The sequence below is a fragment of the Eublepharis macularius genome, chromosome 9, assembly GCF_028583425.1.
Source record: "Eublepharis macularius isolate TG4126 chromosome 9, MPM_Emac_v1.0, whole genome shotgun sequence".
NCBI lineage: Eukaryota > Metazoa > Chordata > Lepidosauria > Squamata > Eublepharidae > Eublepharis > Eublepharis macularius.
In genome coordinates, this window is record NC_072798.1 from 18,253,627 (window position 1) to 18,272,979 (window position 19,353).

General features: G+C 43.2%; 1 protein-coding gene across 1 annotated transcript in view; it reads left to right on the forward strand.

The window, feature by feature from the left end:
* Window positions 1-2,694: 2,694 nt before the first annotated feature.
* Window positions 2,695-19,353, forward strand: part of SLC15A5 (solute carrier family 15 member 5) — a 48,938-nt gene continuing 32,279 nt past the window's right edge. Inside the window, exons 1-3 of the mRNA XM_054988603.1 lie at window positions 2,695-3,067; window positions 4,307-4,526; window positions 13,855-14,024. Of these exons, the coding sequence (XP_054844578.1) occupies window positions 2,695-3,067; window positions 4,307-4,526; window positions 13,855-14,024 (763 nt within the window). The remainder of the gene's footprint in view (window positions 3,068-4,306; window positions 4,527-13,854; window positions 14,025-19,353) is intronic.

Sequence of the window (19,353 nt, forward strand, 5' to 3'; positions counted from 1 at the left end):
CCTTTATAAAAGCCTTGCTTCCTACAAGACTCTTAATATGTTAACAACAAATTGCCAAACAGCCTCACCTGCTCAAATGAAATTTCTAGTCAGAGGTCTGTGAGGAGACAGCTGGTGTTTTGAGATACCATTCAGCTTTGGTGGTTGTCTTGAATGTCAGTGCTCTTCCCCAGGATATGTTAGAGGGACTTGTAAATAAGATTCTCCTGAGCATCTGCAGAGTGCTCTGTTTCTCACTGGTTAACAATTAAGACCCATTATCATAGTGGGAAGAAAAGAGAGCCAAGTTTGAGGGAGAGAAAAGGATGTGATTGCCAGGCAAAGTCTATAGACAATGGAAAAACCAATGCCCTGGAAAAGGATAGATTATAGGGGTGAGGAGGAGAGTCCCTAGGGATACTATTTCAACTGAAAATAAGGTTTTGCAAGGTTTAGAGGGCTTTCTAGGATTCCTTAACGTTAAATTGCAACAAAGACATTTAAGAACACATATTTTTTTTCTTCTGCCTTTATAATAACTAAAGCCATGTTATTGCAAAAAAATGCAAAAAAAAAAATTTTAAGCATAAGTATTTCTACTTAGTACATAAGCCAACTCATGTTTCTAGAAGGCTGTCAGGGGAAGCAGAAGGGCAGAGCTGTGTTTGGATGGAGAGTCTCTGTCTTTGGACAGTATCCAAGGTCTGCCAGTGGGTTTGCCAACTCCAGTTTGCTAAATTCCTGGATATTTGGGGGGGTATAGTCTGGGAAGGGTGGGGTTTGGGGAGAGGTGGTTGTTTACCAGAGATGTGATGCTGTAGAGTCCACCCTTCGAAGTGCCATTTCCTCCAGTCTGGAGATCAGTTGTAATTCTTGATATCCCCAGGTCCCACATCTACCCTATCCTTCAGCTTCTCAAGAAGCTTAATTACTTAATTCTAAGCCTGTGGAGACAAGCTCTGATTGCTCACTAGGCAGCAAAAGACATTCTGTACATGCTCAGAGATACGTTTTATATTGATTTGTAACTTTTTTTTTGTACAGAAGAAACATAGCTAAGGAGGAAAGTGGCAATATAAACATATTTTCCTGAAGGTGGTTATGTGGGAGCTATAAGACTGACGTTGCTTGCAAGAGACTACTTTTTTTGTATGTGTCTAAACTGCCACTGTCTGACACTGCCATTGTTTTATTTATTATATATTTATTTCAGAAATGCATATGGCTGCCTTTCAGCAGTTCCTCCCCCCAACATGGTTTATGAAAATTAAAGCAAATCCTGCAGTTCACAGCTAAAGCAATTTACAGACCAGTCGTGGCAACAAGACAACTGTAAAAATCTAAGCAAATTTAAAAGTAGGTTTCAATAAAAAACTAAGGGGAAAAACTGATCTGTTTTTATTTGGTATCAGGAATAAAAAGAATGAAGTAGGTGCTGTAGGGTTGCCAGCTCCAAGTAGGGAAATACCTGGAGATCTGAGGGGTGAAACCTGGAGAAAGTGGGGCTTGGGGAGGGAAAGGACCTTGGCATGGCATCATTCCACAGAGTCAACCCCCCAAAATAGCCATTTTCTCCAGGTGAACTGATCTCAGTGGCCTGGAGACCAGTGGTAATTCCGGGGGATCTCCAGCCACTCCGTGGAGGCTGGCAACCCTGAGGTGCTGGAAGGGTAGGTCTGGGGAGAATATTCCACGAGGCCTAACAAACAAGACTATCTTATTCTCTCCCTTTTCGTTGTTTTATGACTCACACAGATCAATTTATGCTGTTTTTATGCTGTGTTATGACAGTTCCATTGCTGCTGGTTTTGGTGCTTTTTATGTTTGTTTTATTATGATGTGATTTTAAAATAAGTCTTCAGTTGTTAGTATTTTTGAGCAGGTCTCAGGAGAGTCAGCTGAAACATTTCCTAAATAAACTGAAAGCAGATGTCTCAAGCCATTGTTACCCATTATACCTACCCCCAAACTGGCATTTCTCTAGTCAGAATCTCAAGTGTTTGAGACTAGAGTGCTATCAGGACAGGGAAAAAATTGTCTTGAAATTTTCTCTCTCTGTTTCACCATCTCCTCTTTTTGTTAGACCCTTGTCGTTATTTGCTGGGAGGACTGATGACAGAGATATTACTTATTCCCCTTAAATCAAGTGGTGGATCCTTTTTTTTTCCTAATTAACTTTCTTATCTGAATTTAACACCAAAAATAACCAGAAATGTAATAACGATAAGCTATTGTTCATCTGCTGACACGAATCCCTCCCGTCTTTATCTCTTTGCTTCCAGTTTCATTTGTGGTTGCTTAATTAAAGCATCAGAATATTAGCCCTGCGTTATTTTCTTGATTCTAATACTTGAATTTTGCTGAGGTGCTTTACCCTCCCTCAGTATTTAAACCTTTATCTGTAACAGGCAGATAAAGTTTGCTGCACATTGTATTGGATTCACGTAATTTAATAGGCAATTGTTGCTCAGAGGGGGGAGGGGGAGGAAGATGGCGTCTGCAACAAAACAAGCTAATTAAACTGATTGGTTTCTGCAAAAGTTGTCCGCTGAAATAAGTTAATACTGATGCCTCAAAGCAGGAGAAGGAGGGAAGTCCAGAGGATTGTTGTGGCGAGGAATGGAATTTAACAGAGATGCATTAATTGCAGCCAAGGAGCGCACATGCGCAGACCCTGTGTGACTCTGAGGTAGTCTCATCCAGTGACACCAAGCCATGCCATTGGTAGATGCAAGAGCCTTGCAAGACAAGAGACTTGTAAGTCACATCTCTGAAAAGGAAAGAGATCTCTTCCCCACACACGACCAGATCGGCAACTTGTCTGGCTCAAGGCCACTGAAAGAACTCCAGGTGACGGTGTGCTTGCTGCTGGTGGAACTGTGTGAAAAGTTCACTTTCTTTGGCATTGTTTGCAACGTCATCCTTTTCTGTACCGTCAAGCTTGACTACCGCAATTACCAAGCAGCGATGGTTAACCTGTGCTTTGTGGGGGCATGTATGGTGACACCTGTCCTGATGGGTTGGCTTGCGGAGTGCCTGGTGGGGAGGATCAAATTGATGTATATCTGCATGTTGCTGCATTTTATAGGTAGGTATCTTGAGATACATCATGCTTATGGGGAATATTTTCTTTGATGGTCATTGGAATGTCAGCTGCGCTCAGGCACAGACTGTCCAATTTTTTTAATTTGGTGCTACCAAAATGGCAGTACAGGAAGTGTACTGTGATGGAGATAGAGTCTCCACTTACTACCCAATCACTCTTTGCCACCACCACCACCCCAGTTCTATCATGGCTGTGTAAATGGGTTTCAGTTTGTGCTGGCTTTTATACTTGGAATTCTAAACAAGAATTCTTCCTCAAAACACTGATGTTACAGTTAGGGCAAAAGGTTTCTTTTTTTCTCACTCCAGAGGGGAACCTGTCTGACCTTCCCTGTCAGACTCTCACACACTGTCTCCTAAAAAATCCTGTCAGCCCTAAAAATCCTGTCAGTTGAGAAACAACTTGCCATATTACTGTTTATAACTGCTTGGGAAGTTGTTTTGTTATATTTTAATGGCCTTTAGCCATATACAGTATGTACACTGGCTGTCTCATAATAACACATGCCTTTTTATGGCCTCTTTTTAGGGCTTGGAGGTGGTATGGCTTGTGATTGGCTTATTGTGATTGGTACTGAGGGAGATAAAACAGCCATCATAGTGTGCACGTAGTGTGCTTGGGGTACTTGTCTATTCCTCTGAAAATCCACTAAAGTCATATGCCCTTAAAAACACAATATGGCGGTTTTGCAGGTAAAAAGCAAACTCTCTGGGGTGCTGTTTTCCATCAATGTGCTGAGGAGCAGGAACAAATACTCTAAACATTTGAAAAGTGAGTCCTTAACTGATAGCCCAAATTATTAGAATCTCTCCCCAAACAATCAGCTGAGACAATTAATTCATTATTCTCTCAATTAACTGGTTAAAGTTCAGTGTCCTAAACTGGAAGATATTTCTATCAAATGAGTCTTAGCTATGGCATTGCTAACTAAAGGTGGAAGTTTCATGTTGAGAAACAGTGTGCCATATTACTGTTTATAACTGCTGGGCAGTTGTTTTTGTTATATTGTAATGGCCCTTAGCCATATACAATAAATTTCTACCTACCTACCATATTACTGGATGCTGAGAATAACCAGTCACCATCTTGCCATGGTTGGAAGCTTTCCTGTCTCACCTGGGCTGATTATTGTCCAAACTCTGGACAGGATGTGACTTGCCCTACATGGCATTTGTTAAATTTTCTCCCTCTTACTCTGTTGGTCTGTCTTTCCTACTGCAGGTACAGCCCTTTTACCTATTGTAGCCTTCCCCTTTGAAGATTTTTACTCAGAGAAGCTCTATGCCCGACATTTGGCTAAAAAGGAGCAGAAGATTCTCTTCTATGTTGGACTGTCTGCCACATCCCTGGGTTCAGGAGGCATTAGAGCCATCGTGTGTCCCTTCAGTGCCTACAATCTGGAAGGACACAGACCAAAGGAGCTTCTGTCATTTTTCAACAGGTTGGTGCTTTGCTGCATTGCAGTTGGAGAAGAACAGTGGGTAGGAATGGCGTTCAGCAAGTACTCTTAGAGCCAAGCTACAAGTGACTTCTTTCACGTGGAGAACACTTGATGGTTTTCGCAAGTTTTCGTGGGAACTGAAGTCCGAGTGTCCTTCCCCTCTCTGTTAGAATTGCTGCCTGAGGAGCCAGAGAAAGCCGGCAGCAGCAGCAGCTTTTGCAAATTGTTCCTCCAGTCACAAGCCTGCTGGACAAGAGGGCTCTCAACGATCATTTAGGGGTGGGCAGCTGCTACTTTCTCCCTGGGCGTCCTGCTCCCAGGGAGCTGCTTTGGGGAAAGCCGCCGCGTCGGTGAAGCTCCAGCCGCAGCAACAGTGGAAGAATCTGCTGCTGCTCTAACATGCCCTCATTCCAGTTTTTCTCCAGGCACTCAGGAGCAGGGGAAAGGCATGTTAGAGCAGCAGCAGATTCTTCAGGGAGAAAGTAGCAGCTGCCCGCCCCCAAATGATCGTTGAGAGCCCTCTTGTCCAGCAGGCTTGTGACTGGAGGAACGATTTGCAAAAGCTGCTGCTACCGCCGGCTTTCTCTGGCTCTTCAGGCAGCGATTCTAACAGAGAGGGGAAGGACACTCGGACTTCAGTTCCCACGAAAACTTGCAAAAACAATCAAGTGTTCTCCACGTGAAAAAACTCACTTGTAGCTTGGCTCTTAGTAGTTGAAAAATTCTGCAAAAATGCTGCTCTAAGTTGACATTTTTGGCATCAGAAAGTGCTTCCGGCTGTATTTCTTTCTAAATATGGCATCATGAATGCCAAGTGGCTCATCAGGTTAAGGGGTTTGGGGCCGTTGAAAACTTCACAACTGAAGTTAGGCGGTGATCAGGGGAAACTGACAAGGTGACGGAAGCTAGGATTGAGGAGCTGGCGGACTATCCAGCCGATCTCTTGCTTGGACATCCTGGTCCACTGTGTTGTGATCTTGATGGGTCTCCTGTGTTTGACCCCACAATAGTCTTGTAGGCAACTGCTTGATTTTTTTTGAAAGCCGCATCTTGGACTTGCTATTACTATATTTTATTGTTTTAGATTGCATTTTATAGCATATTTAATGTTGTTTATGTATTCTTGTATTTATTGATGTTTTAATGATGTTTTGATGTTGCAACCCACCCAAAGCCTGCTAGCGGGGAGGGCAGGATAAAAATTCAATAAATCAATGAAATCAAGCAATATTGGGCCCAATTTAAGCATGGTGCTTGTGTCTAAGAAGAACTTGCCTGCGCGATCTTCCATGTGCATCTCTTTAAACTGCCCTGCTATGGATGTAACGCTGCTAGGTGTGCAACATTAGCATGCTAGCACAGTGCTCCATCGGGTATGCATCTCTGATGTTCTACAGCTGTGTGTGAGGCAGTGGGCAGACCGGTATAAATGCACAGGTAAGTTCTTCCTGCCCACCGGTGTTTAATTCAAAATTTAAACACATTCACGGAAGGCAGATCATTGCATTATCAACAGCCACATTCAGAGGCAGAAGACCTCTTGACTGCTACGTGCTAAGGGCAAACAGCTGGAAGTGGCCAGTACCTTCTTATCCTTCCTGTGAATTCCCAGAGACTTCTGCTTAACTGTGATTGGTGACAATATGCTGCATTACTCTGACCCAGTAACAAAATATCAAATATACAAGCCTTACTCTATGGCTAGTGGAAATCAGTAGAAATAGAAATGATACCCAGGAATCCTTCCAGATCTTCACTTGATTTGTATTATTTTGCCAGACAGAAATGGGGGACGAGGAAGGAGCATGTGCATTTTAGCACAATCCATTGAAGCAGTAAGATGCAATTATTGGGATGGACCCAGCCTAATTTTCCAGCAGTGGACTGGAACTTTCCTGCCTCCCTCTCTCAGCAGCCCACTGAGTTCCACAAAATGCTGCTCCCAGGGGAAGTGAGGGGCCTCAACAGGAAGGGGGAATCTCTGGAAATTGCCAGTTCTGGACCCAACCCATAGTCTGCCTGCTGCAAGTTGCTTGTGTAGCCTTTCTCTTTCCCTGTGCCTTTAACTCTGGTGTTTTGTGCTAGAGTCTTTAAACCAACACAGTTGTGTGTGAATAACACCCACTCAACTCATAACAGATGAGCTAGGCACACCATGCATGGTCACAGGGCACAAGATATCCAATTACGTAATCTCTCCCCCCCCCCCTATTTCTTATAAATGAAAAGCAGCCTTGGAGGCTGTAGTTCAAAAGGAAGAAGCAGCAAGGAGTGGAGCAAGTTGGCCCCGCTTTCTTCCTGGAATTTTCCAGTTCAAAATTTCTCCTCCAGTTACAAAAGTCTTCATTCAAACTATACCTGGTAACTTGGATGTCTGTTTGATTTTTTTATTATATTGTTATTTGTTCATTTATTTACCTTTTTAAACTCTTCTTGAGCATGTTCTTTCATGGAAAAGAAGCACGGGGGTGGAGGAACGAAGTAAATAAACACTATCCTATCATACTCTGGATTACATGAGATAGCTGGTATGGTACAGTTATCTGTTCAGCTAAGACTGGAAACTATAATTCAAATCCTAGCTCAATAAAGAAGCTTGCTGGGTGATCTTGGGCCAGTTGTTCTCTCATGACCTAGTTTACCTCACTGGATTGTTATGAGGATAAGCTGTGAAGAGGGGGTGAGGATAAGCTGTGAAGAGGGGATGAGCAGGTAAAATGTCATAAGGAAGGGCAGGATTAAAAGAGTAATCGATCAATCAGGAATCCACCTGTTGCCAGAATTGGTCTCCTTGCAATAGAAGAATTTGTGGGGGGAATTAGCAAGCAAGGAAGACAGCTATGCGAGAGGCCGATAACCACAGGGATCTATCGCCAATTTTTAGCGGGTCCCTTCCAATATAACAAACTAGGCTGGTGCTTAACGTCAAACAACAACTTTTATTAAAGAACAAGACTTCATGCACCTACACACAGAGAATTACGGGGCAAAATGGTCTCACACACACACACACACACACACAGAGTCCTAGGAAGCTTAGCCAGAAGGTGGGACTAGAGAGAGGGAATAAGTATATCCACCTATCTGAAGAGTAGTCCTGTCCACAGGAGAAGAGAGTAGCTTCAAACGTCCAACGTTCTTGGCCAGGAGAGCAAGAGGCTTAGGGCAAATCTCAAGGGAACAACGCTTTGGATCCGGTAAGTATGTATGGAGAGAGAGAGAGACTTAGGGAAGCGACCCTAAGGGAGCAACCAGGATGCGTGAACAATTTGAATGTGCCACGGCACTACTCTTATAAAGTAAAATGTGCCCTGAGGTGAGAGAACCCACCTAGCCATTAGATCAAAGGCTCCAATGGTCATTTCCTGAGTTTGACAAAGAGCTTGATTGCCTTGATTGGTAGCTGCCGGGGCGTGGGAAAGCAAATGCAAAACTTGTTCTAGCACGGCACAAAAGGAATAGTGAAGTTAGTGAAGTCCGCTGGAGCTAAGTTGATGAATTTAGTTGGGGACTGTACTTTCCCAGGAACAACTTTACAAATTTATGAATATCATTTGGTTAGCTTCTCAATCAAGGAGAGGAGATCTCATCACAGAAGAAGGGACAGGAATGTGTGAAGTGGGGATGACTCTGACCTTTGTTGCACTGGATTTCTTAGGGGTTGAAGAGACTGCAAATCCAATTACCTCTAATCACTCCTCATTCCTGTATGGCATTCCATTCATGCCGTGTTCTCCCGGGTGGGACTCAGCAACTGTTGGAGGCTCTCTGGTGGCAATACAACGGCCATTTTAAATCCAGAGGCCTGGTGATGTTTAATATCACAAGCAGCCATATTAAAAATGGCTATTAAAATGGTGGAGGCCAGGCCAACTGCTTACACACCCACAATATTTGTCACCTTCTGACATTGTTTCTGCCTCAGAATTGGCCATTGGACTTTAGCTCTGCACTCACCAGCCTTCTGTTTGCCACTCAAAGACTATAGACTTGGTAGGAATAAAATCACTTTATTAACGAACGTTGAAACTCAGCAAATTTTAATATTGATAATTGAAGAATCAATGGTAAATGGATTTGCCCAGTTCCTGTGGGGATGGTTTTCTAAGCATATCCTCATTTCTTCACCCCTAATTATGTTGGTATCTCCATTGTTGAATTAAATCGAAGGTTTCTTGAATGCCACAGCTTTACAGAAGGTGAAAATACTGTTTGATTCCTTGAAGCAAATTTCTATCTCCTTGACCTGCCTGGAGATGAGAATGAATGAGAGAAAAATCTTCCTTTGAAAAAAAATTCAATTCTGGGTTTTTAATCCTTAATTAGCAACATCATTTTGATTAAAGAAAACTCCAGAGAATTAAGGCTGAAGCCCATTCTGAAAGAGAGCTCAGGAGAATTTATTGTCCTGCGGTCCCAGTAATTTAGAGTTTTTATTTAATCAAAGTGACACTTTCTGGTGCTGATTACAAAGGAAATGTAATGCATATAAGATGTATCCTTGGGGTAATACATATGGGGTGTTGCTTGGGGCTTTTGCTACACTAAGGAAGGCAAGCGATAAAAATCAATTTCTATTGTACTGTGAAGGAAGAACACATTTATTATCTTAAATCTAACCAAATGAAAGTTAGACTATGGCATCGGTGTGTATATAACTGAAGGGAAATACCTTCTGTAGTTTATTTAGGAAATGTGTATGCTGCCTTTTCAGACCTTCTGGAGGTGTCTCACAACTAAAACTATCAAATAAAACTAATCAAGACAATTTAAAAAATCATGCAGTAGAACAAGTTAGTAAAACAAGCCTAGCTAGTAGAATGGATAAATAAATAAATAAATAAATAAATAAATAAATAAATAAATAAATAAATAAACAGGTCAATAAAAACAAGCCATGCCGATTTTAAAAAGCCAGGACATAAAAAAACACAAAAGAGAGCAGTCTAAAATTGTGTTAATAAAACAATCCTCAGACTAGGAGTGGAGCATAAAATGACTGAAAAGAATCTCTTAACGAAAAGCCTGGGTATTTGCTTGGTATTTAAAGGACAATAAAATAGGCTTTAGGTCAGTATCAAGGGGAAAGCATTCTCTGGTTGCCACCCGCTTCATTTTAGCACAGAGAAGTCCTGCCTCTACAACCTTTTGGAGTTTTTTGAGCAGGTTAATAAGCTTGTTGAGTAAAGGGTGATCCAATAAACATTATATACTTGGACTTCTGAAAGGCTTTTGATGAGGTAAAGGTAGTCCCCTGTGCAAGCACCGAGTCTTTGTTTAGGAGCCCTGTACACCTCTTTACTGACCCACAGGGTGGGGGGGACATCGCATCACGACTTTTTCTTGGCAGGCTTCTGTTACGGGGTGGTTTGCCATTGCCTTCTCCAGTCATTTACACTTTACCCCCAGGAAACTGGGTACTCATTTTACTGAGTACTGGAAGGCTGAGTCAACCTTGAGCCGGCTACCTGAACTCAGCTTCCACCAGGATCGAACTCAGGTTGTGAGCAGAGCTTGGGCTGCAGTACTGCAGCTTACCACTCTGCGCCATGGGTCTCCTCTGCACCTCAGGGCTCCTAAACAAAAATTCCTGAGTAAGCTTAGCTACCATGGGATAAGAAGACTGGTCTTCTAATCAATTAAGAGTTGGTTCCATGGCAGGAGGCAGAGAGTAGGACTGCGGGAAGCAAGCAGTGGGATCCCAAAAGGAGCAGTAATTAGAACTAGTGCTGTTTAATTTGTTCATAAATTATTTGGAATTTGGGCTAAGCTGTGCAGTCGCAAAATTTCCAGTTGATACCAAATTCTTTAGGATGGTCAAACCCAATGCAGACTGAAGAGCTACAGGAGGATCTCTTTAACTGGGTGAGCGGGCAACCACGTCACGTGGCAAATGAAGTTCATTGCAGGTAACTGTAAGGTGATGCATATCAGAACAAATATGTTTAATTCTAACTATATGCTGATGAGATCTTAATTGGCTGGAACTGAGGTTGAAAGAGATCTAGGGGTTATTGTGGAAAGCCCAATGAAAATATTGATGCAGTGTGTGGCAACGGTAAAAAAGGCAAGTTCTGTGCTAGGAATTATTAGCAATGAGATTGAAAATAAAACAGTCAATATTGTAATGGCCTTGTATAAAGCTATAGTGAGGACTCACCGGGTATACTGTGTGCAGTCTCAAAAAGGCTGCAGATCGGGGAAAAGGACAAAGGAGGGCAACCAAGATGATTTTTTTGATGTTGTAATTAGAGGTGGGCACGAACAGCAATACGAATTTTAAAAAGCCACGAACAGCCTGATCAGCTGTTCGCAAGCAAGCTGTTCATGAGGCCCCGTTCCCAACTAATATGTGTTCGTTCCAAGCCCTATTGTGGTGTTCATCAGCTGTTCGTCAAGCCAGACAGTCTGGCGCCTTTCAGTCAATTCCCTTGGCAACAGTAGGCACAGACTTTCTGAACTCTGTCTGAACTCCTGTTGCCCTGGAAACCCCAATCTAAGCCCGGGGGCACTTCACCCCCAACTCAGCCGCTTGTCAGGGAAAACCCTGACAATGGCTGAATGCAGGCTGCCGGGGTTTAAAGTTCCCTCTCCCTGCTGCTGCTCAGTGCAGGAAGAGGGATATTTAAATCCCCCACTGAGCTGCTTGTCAGGGAAACCCTGCATAGCAGCAGGGAGAAGAGCATCTTCTTCCCTTCCCAGTCTCCCCCCCTCTCTCCAGCCGGCTGGAAGGAGGCAGACTTTGAAAGGAAGGAGGTTCCCCACACCATTTGCAAACAGGGAACTTTCTTCCCCTCCAGGTCTCCCCCCTCCCTCCCACGAACAGCCAACCATGAACATGTTTGTGAACAGGGTCGTGTTCATGGTTGTTTGTGATTCCCTGTTCGTGGATGGCAACCAACATCGTGTTCAGGTTTTTCCCCTGTTTTTGCCCATCTCTAGTTGTAATTCCTTGTTCTGCCTCAGATGTCTGCTCTTATAAACTGAGAGTGATATGTATTCTTCATTCTCTGGAGGCAAAGGAGGATAGTTATTTCCTCGTTGATGGACCGAATAATCTTTTTTCCTGTAAACTAAACCTTACTGGATAACTCCCACAGCTTCTTTTGACACAAATGTTTTTAAAATGGGATTTAAAAAATTACTGTTGAAATTCTCAGAGCTTTGGAGGGGGAGGTGACCTTGGTGAATGGGAATCTCAGTTCCTGGCACTGGGGTGTTTTGCTTGCATTCTTGACAGCTGCCAGAGGATTCTCAGCAGTACTAAATTCACTCAAATTGGATCTGTCATGGTTCTGTCCTTTGGCTGCCGTCCGTATTCCGTGAGGCACCCTGCGCAGATGTAGTCCTCTGACTTGGCCACTTTCATTCTCTTCTCTAACAAGATGAAAGACTATTTTACTCAGAGTTAAAACCAATTCGGGGATTCCTGTATTCGTGAGGCCTACCACATGTTAAAGGTTATGCCCCTAACTTGGAGTCCTTAAGTGCTCTTAACCTTAATTTACGGAGCTCTTAAACCATTTTAGAATTAGCATGTTTTAAAAAACTTAGTCGATTAATTGCATGGGTTTCAATGTATTAATTTATTGTACTTGCATAAAGTTGAACAGGTAAACAATAGTTTTGAAGTGGCAGGGGAAAGCATGCTTTCTTTTGAGATGATGCATGAGTGTGCAGTGGCAAGCAACTTCTTAGAAAGAGGCATTTTCTCTTGTTTGAGTGAGAATGGTGAATGCCACTTGTAAGGCAGTGCTTGGCACCTGTAATTTTTATACATACGTTAAAATAATATACTCCTTAAAAAAGAGTGTGCTATTCAAAGTAATGCCCTGACCTGGGTAACCCAGGCAAGCCTGGTCTCGTCTGGTCTTGGAAATTAAGCAGGGTCGGCCTTGGTTAGTAATTGGATGGGACACCACCAAGAAAGGCCAGAGTGTGCTGCTTGCCCATAAGTCAGCAATGGCTTAATGACACTTTCCACTACCATTTAAATTAATAACTTGCAGGGGTAGCTCAAATGATTTTGTGTGCAGCAGGAGGTTTTCACACAGAAGCTAGAATGGAGTTCTTCTGCTTTCCAGAGAGCTCCAAGCATGGGAAGTGATACTTCTTCCAAGGAACAGGTCGGCCTGCCTTCTGACCACCCACAGGGCTGTAGCAGTTGGTCTATTTCACTGTTCTCACTTTCCTCTTGTCCCAAAGTAAAGGCAGCAAGGAAGAATCAAACAGGATACGATAGTAGCTTCTCTGACTTCCTGCCGTTCTTATAAGAAGTGGCAATGTGTAGGGGGGGGTCACAGCACCGGGGAAGGAAGAGTTAACCCTACCTTGTGTTATTTCCCCCAGTGATATCTATCTAGTATATTTTTTCTCCACTCTTTCTCTAAGGAGCTCAGGTTCTTCCTTTCCCTTAAGAAACATAGAGCTGGAAGGTACACCAAGGGTCATCTAGTCCACCCCCTGCACAATGCAGAAAGTTCACAGCTCAGCTGTCCCCCAGTGACCCCTCATCTATGCCTGGAGGAAGACAAAAAAACCTCCAGGATCCCTGGCCAATATTGCCTGGAGGAAAATTCCTGCCTGACCCCCAAGTGTCACTTGGCATTACCCTGGGCATGTAAGAAAGGGGCCACAAGAATAAAAATTTCTCAATTGGCAGATATAAATATTAAATACAGCATTTTAAAGACAGGGCTTGGCTCTTACATCATGCCCTGCGCCACACTTATGAGCTCCTGCATGGGTAGTGGACGGTCTTCAGTGGTATGGCCAGTGAGAGGACAGCCTAGCCCCCACCAAATGCCCGGCGGAACATCTCCGTTTTTCAGGCCTGGTGGAAAGATAACAAATCCCACTGGGCCCTAGTTTCCTCAGACAGAGAGTTCCACCAGGTCGGAGCCAGGACCAAAAAGGCCCTGGCTCTGGTACAGGCCAGATGGACCTCCCTGGGGCCAGGGACCATAAGCAAGTGCTTATTAGCTGATCAAAGCGACCTCCGGGGAACATCTGGGATCCAATGTTGTTGTTATTATTTCCAGTTTTCCAGTAGCTTCTGCGCATAAAAACAGCGACATCAAGCAAAATCTGACCAAAGTGAAAATGTGGTTTGAAATGGGCCCGATCTGGTAGTCTAGGGATACACATGGAATACATATGCCCGCAAGAATTCTGAGCATAGCCCGTCACAAGCCAAACTGCAGATCTTTGGGTTGCCGCATCTAAAGTTGACCTGCAGGTTCTATTTTCAAACTGATACAGAGTTTTGCGATGAATTTTTCATCCTCTTCATACCCCTCATGACTGTTTTTGGCATTTCCTTCTGTAGGTTTTATTGGCTGGTAAACTTAAGTTCGGCTATTGTGTTCCTCATCATTTCCTACATCCAGCAGTCGGTGGTGAAAACCCTTGGCTTTGTGGTTCCCTTTGTGTCGGTCCTGATGGCACTAGTCACCGTTCACATGGCACGCAGTGAAATGATTTACCTGCCCCAGAAAGGTGAGCAATTAAATGACCTCTTAGAGTCATTTTTAAATCAAGAGGGAAAGTAACTTTTAAAATCACAAACCTATTCTATTTGCATTTGCTTAAGACTAAGAGTGTGTGTGTGCGTGTGTGTGTGTGTGCGTTTGTGTATCTGTTGGTCCGTCAAAGGGCAATTGCATATGCAGCTGAGATTAAGCATCTGACAGCATAGGAAAAGATCAAAGAATTTAGCCCTTAACCTTGCTGAGTTTGGCTATTGGAAATGGGCTTCCTTTCATTGCTATTAGCAATTTTAAAGGGACACCTCTTTTTCTAAACTTTTAATACCACTGTGTTATTTCTTTGAAATGCTTTTACCCCGCCTTTCTCCCACAAAGTGTGACCTAAGCAGGGCTTTTGGTACCATAGGCCAGCCGCCAGCGGAAACATCTCCCCCTGCCTCTCCAGCATGCATGGATCTGCAGCCGCTCTGGTGCATTCTGAGCTTCCCTAAAACCAGAGGGAGGGAGCACGGTGAAGTCGGCAACTGCCTTCTCTTCCTCCCTCTCTCCTTTCTGGAACTGGGCAAGCAGGGCATACTTGGCAGAAACACTGGGGCTGGCGGCACACCTTGGGGCTGCCGCTTGCCTGAGCAAGTATCTTTTGGTGCCTCTGGCACCCCTCCCACCCTGGGTGGCTGCCCCTGAAGTCAAGGCAAACCAAACTCTGTTTTGATTCGTGAAACTGAGCAGAGCTTGAAGAGGGAAACTCCATTTTTCCCTTCCCACATAGTCTTGATCTAAATCATGGCTGTGTGCCCCAAATCTGTGGTCTTCGCCATGTCTGTTGGGGCATGAGAACACACAAAATTTCTTCTGTTTTAATGTGTGAACCACCTTTTGACCAAAAAGCGGTATAAAAATATTGTTGATAAATAACCTTGTCAATAAGCTGGTAAGATCTTCCGCAGAACGAATGGCCTCACAGCAGAGAGTGCAGCACGGAACTGTTTGGATTGTGGCCTCCGTCAAACAAGGCTGAAGAAGGCAGCAAAGAGCACTCAAGGGGACTAGGGAAGGATCCACACATCACTGGGTGTTTTCCTGGGCGGTCAGGAAAATCCAGGAGGCAAATTATTACAATAGCATAATATCCAATTGTATGCATCCGGCTTAGTAGAATGCTGGATGGAAGAGCCGAGGACAGATGGATGGGCAAGCAGCCTGTTTCACAGAATGAGCAGTGGAACCTAAAGATGAATGTGTAGGAGGAAGTGGTGGGACGTGGTGAGTTCTTTCTGACCACCTGGCTGGGTACTGCCTAGAGGCCTTGTGCTTTCTCATTCTGACCCACTGTTCTGGTGGTGGAATGAGTAAGAAGAACTCATTGTGCAGCTGCCCTTCTCCCAATGGTTATGAACCATCATTTAGGGTGATGAGATCTTCAGCTTGTTCATGGGCCTTTTCTGGAGTAGCATAAGAACACACAACAGGTTTTCATGCTACTCAACAGGTTCTCATGCTACTCAGTTCTTTGAACAGAGAAGGTAAAACTTTCCCTGTTGTCCTTTTATGAAGCCCTGTAAGGTAGGCATTAGGCACTAAGAGCTTTTGATAGAACTTAACATGTAGGCCTTTTGTTCTTGGTGCGATGTTTATTTGAATGGTGGGGTTTATTTATTTTATTATATTAGATTTTTAGTCTGCCCTCCCCGCCAGGCGGGCTCAGGGCAGAGTACAGCATTTCAAATTACATAAATACAGTTAAAAACAGATAAAACAGTATACAAATAACATTAAAACAACTTTATACAATATAGCTTCTCTTCAGATGGCAATGATAAAATACTGCTTGTCAAGCCCTGGCTCATATGTAGGGTGGTGGACAGATCTTTAGTGTGGCCAGTTTATTAGGGTTTATGAATGGGGAGGTGGGATAGAAATATTTAATAATAAATAAAGATGGCATCCGACCCCTCCGTAGCTCCTAGTTTGAGTAAAGGGTGATATATTATTAATACCATTATATTGGCTTCAGTTTGCGCATGCATCATTTGTTTACCAATTATTATTTGTCTGCATTTATCCCCTCCTTTCCCACAAAGACTGAAGGCGGATTACAAAATATGAAAAGCAAGTTAATCAAACAGAAAAGACCTGAAGAAACAGTGCAGTAGGACTGGGATTACAGAACTGGAAAAGACAATTAGGAAAGAGCTTCTACAGGCAGATACGGAAATCTCTGCATAGGGTTGTTTTGAAGTGTTGGCAATTACGCTAATAATTGCTATAGTACTTACCCCACAGCCAGTTCATACAGGTATCTTGTCCACTATAATGGCGAAAGATTTTTTTTTTTCTTGATCAGTCTTCCCAGCCTACTTTTGGCTACCTTGAATTCTGGTATTTCTGCTGACTTTTTTGACAGCTGGGGTGAACAGTGGCTGGCAACTGAGCTGCTTGTCAAAAACGTCTGTGCCCTTCCTACTCAAAATGGCATCTCCACAAGAAAAAACAAAAGCACTGCTGTAATAAAAGACAAAACACCACCTTGGGCTCTAATTGGAGAAGCTTTTTTAGGCATGTGTTGTCGAAGGCTTTCACGGCCGGAGAACGGTGGTTGTTGTGGATTTTCCGGGCTGTATAGCCGTGGTCTTGGCATTGCCAAGACCATGGCTATACAACCCGGAAAATCCACAACAACCATCTTTTTTAGGCATGTTCAAGAGCTTGAGTGTCCTGAGAGGATGTGTGTGGCTGTGTGTGTACCTCCCAGCCAGACCCGCTATTCCCCACTGCTGCTTAACACTGTGATGTCAATTTGTATGTCACTTCCAGTGAAAACCTGGAACGTGTTATGTCACTTCTGGTGGAAAACCGGAAGTGGTGTCATCGTGTCAGGTTGATGCTCTGGGATTCACACAAAATGCTGTGGTTTAACCATAGAGTTTTGGGTGAACCTTTGAGCTTTGCCCCAGGGCACATTTCTGGTCTTTTTTTACTGTATGTGATATTGCTCATTGGCACAACCTCAAGAAGATTGTCCCAGCCACCAAACTGTCCTTGGTGTGTATAAATCTTCTTCTCAATTACTGTTTTCATGAGCAAAGTAATAAACAGCAAGATGTGTATACATCTTTACAATCACACAGTGTCTTATTTAACCTGTGCAAAGTAGCTGTGGTTTAAAATATTGCAATTACAATAAGAATTACTTCTCTTGGTCCCCCCCTCCTCTACACGCACAGATTAATTGGATGGTTTTCTGGCTCAGTTCAATATAGCTATCAGTCAGTTATCCTCTGACTTTGATGGAACTCCCACATCCCTTACTACTGTTTATGCAGTTTAGCATGTATATGTGCAAAGCTCTTTGCAATATTTATTGCATATATTATCCCAGCATGCTCTTGAGGTATAGTGGTACAGTTGTTATTTTACAGATTATGAACTGAGACTAAAACATGTGGTGTTGGACAGCGTCTAGACACTTAATAATTAAGTATTAGAGAATTATTTGCTTACGGCCATACAGTGAACTTTCGTAGCTATGGGTTGGATCCATGAAAGGTGGAACCGTACACACGTGAAAGGGAATCCTTGCTTTTGAGGAAAGAAATGGCATTGATGGGACAGAATCATTGGATATAACCCAATGAGATCTGGACTAATATTTCCTAGTCCGTCTGTATAGCTATTTCACAGCACATTTGTTACAAACTTTTTTTTGGTAGTAATAGAATTTTTTTTTCATTTCTCTTTAGACAAGGTTACTGTCAGGGCCTTTCCCCCATCTTAATAGCCTACTTTATAACCTTGTTTTGGCTCTTTCCAATAAGATGAGTCGTCTAAAAATTTTTCCCCCAAGTCAATAATTCAAGTCCGTAGGTGACCTTAAAGAAATGATTGTATTTTATTTTAAGGCAGGTTTCTTTTTTCCAAACCTGGGCCGTGCATATGTCAAGGAGGAAGTTCATTTGCATTTCTTCGCCCAGCTATAATTTTGACAATTGGCAGTTGACCAAAGATGGGGAGAGGGAGGGGGGGAGCCATCTAGAGAGCTATGGAGACTTTTTGAGAACCGTAATTAAGTAGCATAGATTAGCTCAAGGTCAGAGGAGAAGAACTGCTGGAGCCAAGAACTTTGGGAGAAAGGGATCGGGAGAGGAATATTGCTTGTAAAACATTTTAAATCTGTTCCTGAAGTTTACAGCACAATCCTAAGCAGAGTTACTCCAGTCTTAAGTCCATTGAAGTCAATGGGCTTAGACTGGAGTAACTCTGTTTAGAATTGCACCATTAGCCCTACCTAATGGATATCACTGCTTCTAATAACACACTGGATGGTCCCATGCCTATCGGAAGGGTAATGAAACGGGTTCATCCACAGACAACAGAAGAGGTTTTGCATACTTGGAAGCGTACAAAAAAACCTCTTATTGGTAAGTTTTAATAAAGAAGCGGGGAGACCAAAGGTTTAGTGTGCACTGAGCGTGTTCATTGAGCATCTTCATTATCTCCAGTAAGCCATGGAATGTTGAGGGCTATTGAGAGTATTTTGGGGGGGCAAAATATTGAGATACCTGTTGCGATGCCTTCGGATGTCTCTGGCACAGAACACTCACAAGAGTTTCCCTTCACTCAGTAAGTTCCCACACACCCTGTGTTGCTTTGCCCTCCGTGCATCTGAAGAAGAGAGCTGTGATTCTCGAAAGCTTATGCTACAGTAAAGTTGGTTAGTCTTAAAGGTGCTACTGGACTCTTTTCTATTTTGCTACTACAGACTAACACAGCTAACCCCTTTGGAACTGTGTGTTGCTTTGGTCACGCTCTCTGTATTGTCATAATGAGAACAATTTATTTGTCAATATTTTGGCTGCAGCAGGCAAAGGTAGAATGCTTGTCTAGTGCAGACCAGACTAAACTAACTTCACAGGAAGTCACATGTGAATGTTCTTATTGGCTGATGCTGTGCCTTGGTCTCTGAACCGCACCCTCCACAGATACCCTGCCGCCTCTGGCTCCTGCCCAGTGATGACAAAGCAGAACCTGCAAAACGGAAGTGTAAAAATAGAGCATCTTTGAGAGATGATTGTCAATCCGTTGCATGAATTCAAGCAAAACAATCTTTATTTCTTTCCATAAGTAAAGAATCAATATGTGAATCAAAGACTAAATAGCCAAGAGGGAAGACTGGACTATTCCAGTCTTTCACAGCTACATAGTATTATAGAAGGGCGATTAGGGTTTTACCATGCGCACTGTGGAACATTCATCTTCTAAGATGAACTCAATAGTTGGGGCAATTGCACTTTAACTGGAGACTCCTGGGTTGCCAGCTCCTGGTTGGGAAATTCCTGGAG